A 12,186-nucleotide genomic window follows, 5' to 3' on the forward strand; every position below is an offset into this window, starting at 1 on the left:
CATGTGACAGTTAGTGATGTCCCACTTTGGGTGAAAACATGCAGACGTATTGCAAGGTACCTGATAATGTTCTGTTGTCATTCATCATGTGTATAACAGCATTCATTTTGTGGCAGATCATCTTCATAACTGGTCATTTTTAAAATGGCAAAGGAAAAAAGTTTTTCTGTACTCTCTCTGAGGGTACAGAAGAGAGGATATTACTATACCCTCTACCCTGTTATTACTATAACAGGAAGGCTCATCACCTGCTCCAGAATTGTGATATCTGATGTGAGTAGAAGTGATCTCAGTTTAATCGTTGGGCACAGGAAAGCAACATAAGTTGTAAAAGACACATTTTCTAGCTGGGTACCTGGTGCAGTAATAGCAGAAAATAGTCCAGTTTGCCTGAATTCAATACAGACTAGGGTTTCCTGGATTGCTGATATTTTTCTTTTCTATGTAGGACATCATCATCTGAGACACGCCCAAGAAAGAGATGGGGTTGTTGATTTGAGACTATTTTCTTTTTCTAATGTGAACATTTACTGGTATAAATTTCCTTCTAAGCACTGCTTTCTGTTGTTGGTTAGTGGAGTGTTCCATAAATATCAATAAGGTCAAACTAGTTGATAATGTTACGCAAGTCTGCTGTATTCTTGCTGATTTCTGACTACTTGTTCTATTACTTATTGAGCACAAAGGGTTAAGGTGTCCAAATGTAATTGCAGAGTTGTCCATTTTTCCTTTCAGTTTTAACAGTTTTATCTTCAAGTATTTTGAAGGTTTGTTGCTAAGCACATACATGTTAACATTGTTATGCTTCTTAGTAAACTGATCCTTTTATAATTATGTAATATCTCTCTTTATTTCTGTAATATTTGTTTTTATGAAGTCTAATTTGTCTGAAATTAACATAGCCTTTCTGTATTAGTGTTTGCATGGATATCTTTCTCCATACTTTCACTTTTAATCTATCTATGTCATTTTATTTAAAGTGGGTGTCAGAGTAATTCATTTGAGACATGAGCGTGGCTTGTCCAAAGAGGCAGCAATGGAGATAGTGGCAGCAGTTAGATTATGGGTTAATTTTTAAGATAGGGCCGACTGGATTTCTTGACAGACTAGATGTGTTGACCTTAAACGAATAGACAGCCAGGCATTTCTCCAGCAAAACTGGGTTTATTCGGGATCAGCAAAGAATTGTAATTCAGGGTCTACAACCATGGTGGGTCACGTGCAATTCCCTCAGCAGCTAGGGAAGAGAAACTCTCTTATAGAGGGGAGGAGGAAGTTGGGAGGACCACTGTAAACAAAGAGTCCATTGGAGGAATTGAGAGCTTGATGTGTAGTGGCTTTTCATTGGCTGAGTTGTGACAGTGTCTCACTGGCTGAGCTTCTTGCTGGTCTGGAAGAGGAAGTCTTTCTTCTTCCTGTTGGGCTCTGCTATTGACATGGGGTGTGAAGAACTCCCCCTATTGGCCTCCTGACTCCAAATTTTTGAGGTTTCTGTTTATTAATTTGACAGATGTAAACAGTGAAAGAAAAACAAGAGTCCAAGATAAGTGTGAGGTTACGACCAGAGATACCGAAAGAATGGAGGTGCTGTCAATTAAAAAACAAAAGATAGTGGGAGGAGCATGTTGGAGGTGAGTTCAGAAGGCAAAACATCAGAAGTCAGTATTGGTCACATTTACTTAGAATCTTGAGCCTCTAGAATGCTATATCTCCAAGTGGAAGGAAAATATCCACACAAGTTTCTCTGTTCTAGGAGTTGTTTAACATGACCCAGTAGTAAAGGAAGGAACACATTGAAGTTCCTGTTTATCTTCAGGAGCCAAGCACTCCCCAGGGCTCTGCTCCCCACCCTGCTCACTTTCATAACATGAGAGACCTTGATAAAAACAGGTCAAGCTGTGTCCTTTAGTCTCTGAAAACCCCAGTGTCTCAGGAGGTTTGTGTTCAGCTCCCTCTACAGTCTCAGTCACTGTGTCACTCAGAGCACAGAAGTACTCAGCCGAGTCACTCAAATGGGCTGATGGTTTCCACAGATGAAATGAGGTTTCACTCTTCTTAAATTCAGCCTGGAAACCTTTGATGCCTTTAACCAGGGTAGCCCCTGATGTATACTTGAGTAGAAGCTGGAGGCCTTGGCTGGGGTACTGGACATACCAGAAGAGATAAGGAGCTCCACTATAGGAATAGTTACATTTCAGCTCAAGAGGGTCTCCTTCAGAGACAGTGGTGTGGTCGTCAGGCTGGGTCACTGACTGGGCTCCGGTTCCTCCTGAAACATCAGTGCGGAGTCGGTGAGACCAGGACAGACAGACCTACCTGTAAGGAGACACTGTCTCTGTTCAGATTCCAGTCAGAACAATGTTCCTTCTATGGAGGCAGGAGCATGGAATACATGTTACTTACTCACTGTGAAGAGCATTCCAAGCATGAGAATGGTCATTGAGAACATGGCTGGGCAGTGAGGAAGCTGAGAGCTGTATTCTGGAAGATCTCCCCTGAGGAGCAGGAAGGAATGTACCAGAGTATGCTGAGTCTTTGCAAATGGGAAAATCTGGGATTCAAGAGATCCCTGTTTAGGCAAAGAGATGCTTCCTTGACAGTCTCTGCTCCTGGTGTTGAGCCTACTCCAAATGTGCCCTTCAGCGAGCTGTGAGTAAAGAAGCTCATAGGAGAGAGGTAGAACTTTAATAGAGGAGACATTTCCAGTTTATGCAACATTGCCCTCTTCAGGTCAAATATAGAAACAAACAGAGTCTTAAGGTTTTTGTGCCCCATCTCCTTCCTGCTCCTATCTAGGCTTGAATTTCTTATCATTATCATGTGATGAGAGAGTTTTTAAGAGTCTACTTATTAAGAGGCTCTTTTAATCTTACGAATTAAGTAGCACTATTTAATCCTATGAAGTAAATCTTATTGTCATCCTCATTTTATAAACAAGGAAACTGAAGCATGGAATGAAGAATGTAAATTTTCCAATGTTACAGTAAGTGACAACTGGAATTTGTCCCATTAGTGTGATTCAAGAATCCACATTATTAACCACTGATAATTTAGCACTATAGCCCTTTAGAGGAGATATTATCCTCAATCAATGGAAGGGAAATCAAGTCTTTAAGAAGTTAAATAGTTTGTCTAAGGACACACAAGGACTAGAACTAATTCTGTTAGAGTCCAAGCCCAGCTCCTCACCCACTATGTTACCTATTATATAGTACCATCCTTTAAGATCAGATGTAATTTCACCAAGACAAACACTCAGAGCAAAACTCTGAAGAGAACAGAAACTAAAGACAATCTCCAAGAAACCCAAACACTGAATGGATGGGCAGTGGAAAAATTATCACAGAAACCTCAATGAGTAGTCCAGAAAGGTAAGTGGCAAATCAGAAATGACTGGTGTTCTGAAAAAGAAGAGAAAAGTTTTAATAAGGAAGGAATGTCCAACAGAGAAAACACTGAAGAAATGTCTATCTAGAGAGATGATAACTAAAGTGTCCAGTGATTTTTAACAGCACAAAAATTTGAGTTTTTAATAGTACAAATCTGAGTTTTTTCAGCACAAGCTAAACTGCAGTGAGATGAGGCACGCAGATGAGACAAGGAACAGAAAACCTGATAGAGAAATCTCTTCCCAGAGGTTAAACTCTGAAGGGGAGGAGCGAGACGTGGTGTTAACTAGACAAGGATGTTGAAGTGGTAATAGTAGGCTTTATAAAGATTGGGATATATTTACATGCTTTCAGAAAGGATCTATAAGCAATGGATCAAAGCCTCTGGAATACAGACCAGTGGCAGAAGGACCAAGTTTTGGGACAAGGAGGAACAGTTATTTACAATTTTATTGGAATCGAGAAGGAAAGGATTAGTGTATATTTCAGTAATTTTTCAAGGTGTGAAGGCATAAAGTTGAAACATCTATTAATAGAATCTTTTTTGTTCTTATGAATAGAAATTAAGTCCCTCCTGAGAGAGTGAATGGAGGAGATTGGGGTTAGGGATTCTGAGGAGTGTGAGAACTTTTGAAACAATCCCTGTAGGAAATGACCGTGAGAGATAACTATAGAGACAAAGAATACTTTCCTGGAAACACTATGGGCCTAGTTAGTGTTGAAGATGACAATAGGGTTCAATGACACCAGTCTGCACCCCTGTGTGATTATCTTGAACTCTGCTTAACAGACAAAATACACATTATAAGAAGGCAGATATTGAACCATGAGAATTAATAAAATCACTGACAGGACACAGAATTGGGGAAAGAAGAATGAGACTAATGGCTGAAGACTGATTGAAGTAAGACCATGGAGTTTAGGTGTTTAAATAACAAAACAAAAAATAGGAAACCTCTGAGAAGTAAGATGACAGTAAAGGGATGATGAGACTAAATGATCATATATCATCAAGGAACAAGTGCTGTAGAAGGAACTGAGTCTGAGAATCTAAGGATGCAAAGTTTTAGACAGGATTAGACAGGACGTAAGATTTCAGAGGTGGAGCAGCATGTAACTTGCAGAATTATCATCAGATCTTTCTACAGTGTGGCCATGGGAGTTAATGGCTAAAAACGATTCTAAATAGTGGCCTTTAAAGTTGATGAGTTCAGGCTTCTCTCTGAATTGTCCATGTGGACATTTAAGTTACGTGGTATTTTAGGTTACAGTGGAATCTTCTGAGCTGTGTTAAAGTCTTTAATGTATAAAGGAGAGTGTCTAGTGTTTATAAAGATGGTAGAGAAAAAGGGGTAGGGAAAAGTAGCGGTGGAAGACCTGAGCCTCAAAGGTGCACAGATCATAATCTGGGTTTTTTGGGAGATGGTGAGGAGAATGCTCTTCCTATCTCTAAATCTGAGATGTTGTAGATAAGGGAGAATAAGGAGCAAGGACAAGAGAAAGAAACTATTCCAAACAGACTCAGGTTTCAGTGAAGGCATGTGGAAGGAGTTTGTACAGGGGCTGTTGAATGTTTGTTTACAATACAATGGGCATCTAGAGGCCAACTTGGAAAGATTTCCGTGGGAAGGTAAGAGGCAGTTAGGTCAGTTTAGAAAATAGAACAGAGTCAAATTCCTAGGTGAATCATTCCCTCTGGAAGGAGTCAATCACAGGTAGGACTGAAGGTGCTTCCAAGGGGTCCTAGCACAGAGGAACACGGCCACGGAAAGACCAGTTGGTCCTCACGTCTCTCAGCAGGTGTAGCAAATCAGTCAATTCTGGCTATCCAGATGGATTCAGTTCGCATACACTACATTACGTTACACATTACAATACAAAGTCTTCATGCGCTTCTATTTATAGACAGAAACACTAGAGAAAAGTATCTCTACCTCACATTCAAACCCCACGTGGCAGAGGGCACACCTGGAGCACAATCCCCGGGGCCCCGCGATCACTGCACTCATTGCTTATAAATAATTGCCTGGGTCTCTGCAACGGAGGCTGTAATGTGCTGGAAGACTTTGGAATGTTTATTTAGGTTGATTGTGAATCTTCTTTCTTGCCTTCCTGTCTACTGATAATTTAAGTATCTGACCCCTCTACTTTCATTCTGAACATCATCCCTGTCTTATCTTCTCTTGCTTCCTTATCTAGTACAGAGTGTAAAGACAATCATTCCAAAGCTCTTTTATAAATGCCATCAATCAGCACATTCCTCTCTCTTCCATTTCACCAGCCTGCCAGATCCAAAGACCAGATGAACTATCTTACCCACTATTACAGCAAACTGGAACCATGCACTGAATTATGGGGTAATGTTAATTATGGCAAAGATATTGGCTAAGAAATCTTATTGACCACGTAACATGCCACACTGCTATGGGAGCCCTTGAATGTTTAAGGCTGTGGCAGGTACTACTTGTCAGCTACAGATAGTGGATTTACTTCTCCATCCTTAGTAACCTCATCCTGATGTTCTTTTAGTTAGCAATGTTCCTAGATAAAAATACATACCTTCCCAGACATTTGCAGCTTGGGGTCACCATATGCTCTGTTGTGATCAATAAGATGTAAGTATCCTGAGAGATTTTTCATCCTTTCCTATTCAACAGAAGTTTTTACTTTTCCTAATAATCCAAAATGTTGATACCTAGTCTCCTCCGACTATGTATCAAAGGTCAAAAGTCCTACATTTGTATCCCAGATAGAGGCAAAAGACCATTATCACAACTCTCATCTATGGTCTTTTAACAGAGCCAGAGCTTACCCATGGTCTGAAGTTATGCTTGTTTAACAAATGTGTTCTTACTCAAATATTTCAGGCACAAAAAAGGAAAACTAGAATAAAAACACCTGAAATTTTAGTTTTAGTTGACATATCACCTTATAATTAATATGAGGACACTGTATCATTTTAAAGTTTTTATTAGAGTATAATATACATATAAGAATGTGTAATATATTATAAGTGTATAGCTTGATAAATTTTCGCAAAATTGACACACCCTTATAACCAGCATCCAGATCAGGAAACAGAAGCTTACCAACACTCCAGAGCTCCCTTTATGATCTTGATGATACTGTCCCATCAGTAACACCATCCTGACTCCTAACAGTACAGATTAGTTATGTCTGCTTCTGTATCTTATATAAATGACATGTTTATTGGCCATTCTTTTGAGAAGTGCCTGCTTAAGACTTTTGTCTTTTCTATCAATTTGCTTCTTTTCTTATTGATTTGAGGATGTTTTTAAATCAAAATGATCCTTTTGACAATAATATTTGCTACAAATAACTTCTATTCACTGGCTATCCTTTTAACTATTGAAATTACTTAATTTGAATGACAATTTTAATATGGTCCAATTTTGATGCTTAAATATTTTTGTATCCTGTTTAAGAAATATTTATCTAACACAAAGAAATGAAAAAGTTCTGTATTTGCTTCTACAAGCTTTACATTTTATTCTTACATTCAGATCTACACTCTATCTGAAAGTCTATTTACATATGATATAAAAGCCAAGATATATTTTTTCCATATGACAAATTATTGAATGCCATTTATTGAAAATACTATCCTTTACCCATGGCAAATAGTACAAACATTTTTTTCAATATTTATTGTAATACTGTTTCAAATCACAGAATTTTATTTTATCACCTATCTCCATCTGCTCATCTTATTCTTCTCTTTCATTATAGTGTTTTCTCTATTTTTAGATTTTTGTTTTATGTTTTATAATTGCCACTTATTTATTACATTGATTATGCAGTTTTCTAAACTTTGTTCTAATTACTAAAATAAATTTTCGGAAGTTTTCTCCTCCTCTTTGTGGTCAGGATATTTTCTTTTCCATGTTCCATATGTGTGTGCACTTGTTATTTTGTTTCTTACAAAATTCTTATCTCCCGTGTACTTCCGTGGCAAGTTAATCTGAAAACCATTTAGTGTGTTAGTTGTTTCATCAATTCTGGTGGAACGAATCAGATATTCTCCTAACTTTAGAATCAATCTCTCAGACCTGCTTAACAGGTGGAGTTTGTGGAACATTACAATCCTCAATGTGCACTGCTAACAGTCTCTTCCTGATTCAATCTATGTTATTTGTGGGAAGTAAAAATCAAAAGGTACAATGTGCCAATGGAGCTCAGAGTTGTTAACTCTTGTTATTTTCTTGTGAGATCATCTACTAATGGTGACTCTCTAACGGTAAAACTAGTGGTAGAACTAATGATGGTTCTGTTAAAAACTACTCATTAATATTGTAATTTATGAAGATAAATTTAACAACATATTTTTAAAGCAGAAAAAAATCAGTGTAACAACAGCCACATCATTTTCTTGATTAGTAGAGGATTATTTCTGAAGAGGGATGAAAAAAACAAGAATATAAGAAAAGGGTTTTTTAGTCTGTCCACTACTTTAGCGTTGGCAAGCACTGTTTCCTGGGAGCATCACATGTATACCTTTTACACTTTCATTGGCTTGTAGTTGTGGCAATGGGTTGATTGTCAGTATCAACTGATGTCCAAATATCTTTCTTTTTTTTTCTGTTTCGTTTTTTGTAAAGTTAGGAGAATCTCCTGCCCCTTTATAAGAGATTCTAGCTAAATGCCATTCTAACCATTCAAATATCTGGTTTCAACCACCTTATGGCAAACACAATGTATTAATTGAGAAAGGAGAAATTTATACCACTTGGCATGATCTATGAAGAATGTCAGAAATAAAGAGAATTTTGAATTGAAATGAATTGAAGTTTCCCGGGAAGAACTTAACAAAATAGTTTGGGGAGCTGTTTTACCAATAATGATTGGAAAAATTAATAAAGGAAGGAAGGAAAAGAGAGAGGGAGGGTGGAAAGAAGAAAGGAAAATAGGAAGAAAAGAATTAATGAGTACATGAATAAATAGGGATTTTGGAATATATCCCCACCTTCATTACTATATGCATGTGATGTTCTTAAGTTCTTTCTTATATTTTTAAAGGAGACCTAACTCATGCCCCTGGTATTTTATTGTATCCCTAGCATTTTTCAGTAAAATTTTCAGTCATAAATATTTATTTATTCAATATATATTTGAATAAATATTTATTGAGCACCTACTATTTGCCAGGTACTGTGCCAGTTACTTAGGATACATCAGTAAACAAAACAGACAAAAAAAATATATTTCAGACCTTTGTTTTCAAATATAGGGATGCAGAGGATGGCCTTACAATGAAAGGAAAGTGAGATCAAAGCCTGTGAAGAAGAGGAAATGAGTGAAGAAAGTAAGTGGAAGGATCTTGAAAGAGATATGCTAATCTTTAGAAACTGCTGCTAGCTCCTCCCAATGCACTTTCTACAACTTGAGTACAAATATCTGTTCCCTCATCTCTCACTCATGGAATCCAAGCAATTTCCAAAGTGTGATAATCACAGTAATTTACATTTATGTACATCTCCTACGTACCAGGACAAATTTCTCAGTCTTCTTGAAGATCCAAGAATATCTTGAACGCCACTCACATCAAGGATAAGAGCTCATCTCTCCTGCTTTCTCTGCCTTGTGTACTCATTTCTTCTCTAGCCTTTCTGCTCGGGAAAACACATGGCTAACACAGAGCTAAGGATGCTTCAGAATCTCTCTACAATCAACAGGTATTTCTGCTGCCATTTGAATATTTAGCAGCCTAGCACTATCTCCTTATAGGATTAGGGACCATTGTTTTTCTCAACTCATAACTCATGATTCCTACTCGAACATTTAGACATTTTGCTCTAAAATGTCCTTCTGGGATGGGTACTATAATCCATTCCACTGACTTTCCATCTGATTCATTATTTGAGGGTTTCCTTCTTACTATTGCTTCCAATAAGGCAAGATTGAACAACATATGCTCAGATTTTGAACTTGACAGTATCAGATTTAAAAATAAGTTAAAAAGTTGGTGCAAACACTTATGAAGACTGTGAATATTGGCAAGTTTTTAAACCTCTTTGAGGCTTAATTTTCTAATAAGTAACACAAATCTCAGAATAATTCTTCACCAAATGGTAATGAAAATGAAAAGATATAAGATAATTAGGGATTTTCTAAAAAGATACTGACATTTGAAACCAAAAAGAAATAAATACTTGATAGATTTGACAGTGTAAAAATTAAAAACAATCACATTAAAAAATAACAAAAACAAAAGGTAGTATGTTAGGATAAAATATTCAGACAAATATAAAAGCAAAGAACTACTGAAGATATAGAAATAATTCCTACAAATAAAAAGAAAAGGAGAAAGAACCTAGTAGAAAATGGTCAAAAGGTAGGAATAATCATGTGACCAAGGTTGAACGACAGGTGCCAATATATGGAGAAAAAGTTGTTTGAAACACTAGGAATCAGGAAGATGCATATAGATAATGTATATTTGGATTGTTAAAATAAAAATACTAGTAATTCTCCATTTGTGCAAGGATATAAAACAAGCCTTCTCATTTACTGTTGGTTGGAGTATAATTGTTTCAAACCATATGGAGGGCAAATTGTTACTTTCTCCAAAAATTTTGAATGCGTCTTTCCTTTGACATAGCAATTCCAATTTCAGAAATCTCATTAAAACAGACACTTCCACATATATACAAAAGTGAATCTACAAAGATGTATGACCATTCTTTATGAAAGCAAATAAATAGAAAAAATTTGCATCAATAGGAAAGTAATTAATCAAATGATGGAATGTTTCAAAGTTCTAAATAGGTATCAAAAAGAAGGAAATGAACTTCTCTACTTTTTTCTATGGTAGAAAGATCTCCAGGACACTTTATTGAATGAAAATCAGAAGGCGAGTTGCAAAAAAATTCAAGTAAATCCGGTTTACATGGCAAATTGTTTGCATGTGTATACATGTGTATGTGTGTGTGTAAATGTGTATGTAGTTGCATCAACTTATATGCAAAGATATATATATATATAAAGAAAACAGGCTGGCATGATACGCCTTAAACTATCAGAACTGGCTTTCTCTGAGAGGGACAGTGGGAGCTGGGGGAGATGAAGGAGACACAGCCACGGGCTTTCACTTCTGCTCTGCCTGAGCCTTGTACCATGAGATGGATCTGTGTGTTGCTTAGGGCATATCAAAAAATGATGAAAACTCTTTCGAGATGCAGGATTTATAAACAAATAAAAATAAATGAGTATTCACTTAATTTTTGTTTCTTTCCAAAAGAAAATTTTCTTCATCACAAATGTGCATACTCTAGATTAGCGATAAAAAAAAAAAAAAACAGATCAAATTTTTCTCAGATAAAGGGTAATTTGTTTCTGGTACGTGGAACAACTATAATAGCATGTGTTTCAGAATTTGGCCTTGCTCCTGGGTCCAAATGAAAGAAATCTTTGGGACAAGTAGAATTATTTTTATTTTCTCATCCTTTATATTGAGGCTAACACACTGAAACTAACATTTTATTGACAGGAGGAGGAGATATGACAAATTATTAATACCTCTTCACTTTAATGTTATGTTAGAATTATGATTCTTAGTCTCCTCATAATTCCTCTCAGCCACATCCACAAATGAAGTGCTTATTCCTTGTCCTGCCTCCCTTCATCCTGTCTTTCTTCTTTTCCTTATCCCTCTTCTCCCTTTTTCCTTCCCTTCATTTTCTTCCTTTCTTATTGCTCTCTGACTCTCCTTCTAGATGGTCCTAGATTTGCTCTCCAAGGCTGTGGCCTCCCTGCCCCACCCCCACCATCAGGGAAATATTGCACAGGTGCAGCCCCATCTGTCCCAGTGTGCCTCTTCTCACGATGCAGTAGTACACAACAGTATCTCTCAGAGTGACCTGGGGCAGGATCAAGGTATTGGACTTTCTGTCTGTTGCGATGGTCAGAGAGGCTATGCTATTGTTCACAGTGTTTTGTAAACCATGAATTATATATTGTGGACTCTGATTGGGATTTTGCCGATACCAATGTATATACTCATCTCCACTGATGGTTGAGTGGTTACAAGGCAGGTTTACATCTTCTCCTTCAGCGTAATCCATGGAGTTAGGCTGGGTGGTCTTAGCCTCAATCACAGTCCCTTAAGGGGTCAAGAAAATCAAATTAGCCCCTGACCACAAATCAACGTAATTCTATGGATCAAAGATACAAAACTCTCATAACTCTCGGGCGTTACCCCATACTCGAGCGCTTTTATTTATGTCCTGCTAGAACACAAAAACATCATTGGTGCTCATTTTATAGAGACCAAAGATACATGCCAAGAATCAGACTCTGAAGGCTCTGTTCCATGGGCCCTTGGCTCAGTAAACCCAGAGATTCCTTACAACCTGGATACTGCTAAGGTCTCTTTTGAGATCATGGCTATGTTTTAATCATGTAGAAGATTGTATTCTTAGACAAAGGCACAGATCAGTTCTCAGTTTCATCCTTAGCATGCTGGATAAGTCCCTGTGGACAGCACAGGGAGAGGAGTAGAGAACAATTAACTCTTCAAGGTCCCTTGGCCTCAACACCATCCCTTGGTAGACACAGAACACTTACCTAAGGTCAGAAACAGAGTTACTCCAGTCACTAGCCTCATATTTCAAGGACAAACTAGGATCATGGGCCCAGAGCTCAGTCTTTGTATCTGAACCTAGGCTTAAAGAGTTTCCAGAGAACAGAAACAACAGCTACTAGTAAAGAGTTGCAAGGGGTGCAGCTACCACTGTATTGTTGCCAGGATCTTGTCAGCCAATGAGAGAGAAGTTCCTCT

At 37.5% G+C, this 12,186-nt stretch overlaps 1 protein-coding gene across 1 annotated transcript; it reads right to left on the reverse strand.

Annotated features, from left to right (window-relative positions):
• Window positions 1–1,760: 1,760 nt before the first annotated feature.
• LOC131405491 (uncharacterized) lies at window positions 1,761–11,470 on the reverse strand. Its single transcript, XM_058540495.1, has 3 exons — window positions 11,231–11,470; window positions 2,404–2,647; window positions 1,761–2,269 (listed from the first exon to the last, which is right to left on the reverse strand). The coding sequence occupies exons 1-3, from the start codon at window positions 11,468–11,470 to the stop codon at window positions 1,761–1,763; spliced, it is 993 nt and encodes a 330-aa protein (XP_058396478.1).
• Between the last annotated feature and the right edge of the window lie 716 nt (window positions 11,471–12,186).

Source organism: Diceros bicornis, chromosome 5, assembly GCF_020826845.1.
Source record: "Diceros bicornis minor isolate mBicDic1 chromosome 5, mDicBic1.mat.cur, whole genome shotgun sequence".
NCBI lineage: Eukaryota > Metazoa > Chordata > Mammalia > Perissodactyla > Rhinocerotidae > Diceros > Diceros bicornis.

What these genes read in the sequence shown, in the direction of transcription:
- LOC131405491 (XM_058540495.1), bottom strand. Translation starts at nt 11,470, where the DNA reads ATGGATTACGCTGAAGGAGAAGATGTAAACCTGCCTTGTAACCACTCA. An exon ending in CTGTTGTGTACTACTGCATC is followed by an intron (nt 2,648 to 11,230) that starts GTGAGAAGAGGC and finishes CTTTACTCACAG; the next exon opens with CTCGCTGAAGGGCACATTTG. An exon ending in TGGAATGCTCTTCACAGTGA is followed by an intron (nt 2,270 to 2,403) that starts GTAAGTAACATG and finishes CTGATGTTTCAG; the next exon opens with GAGGAACCGGAGCCCAGTCA.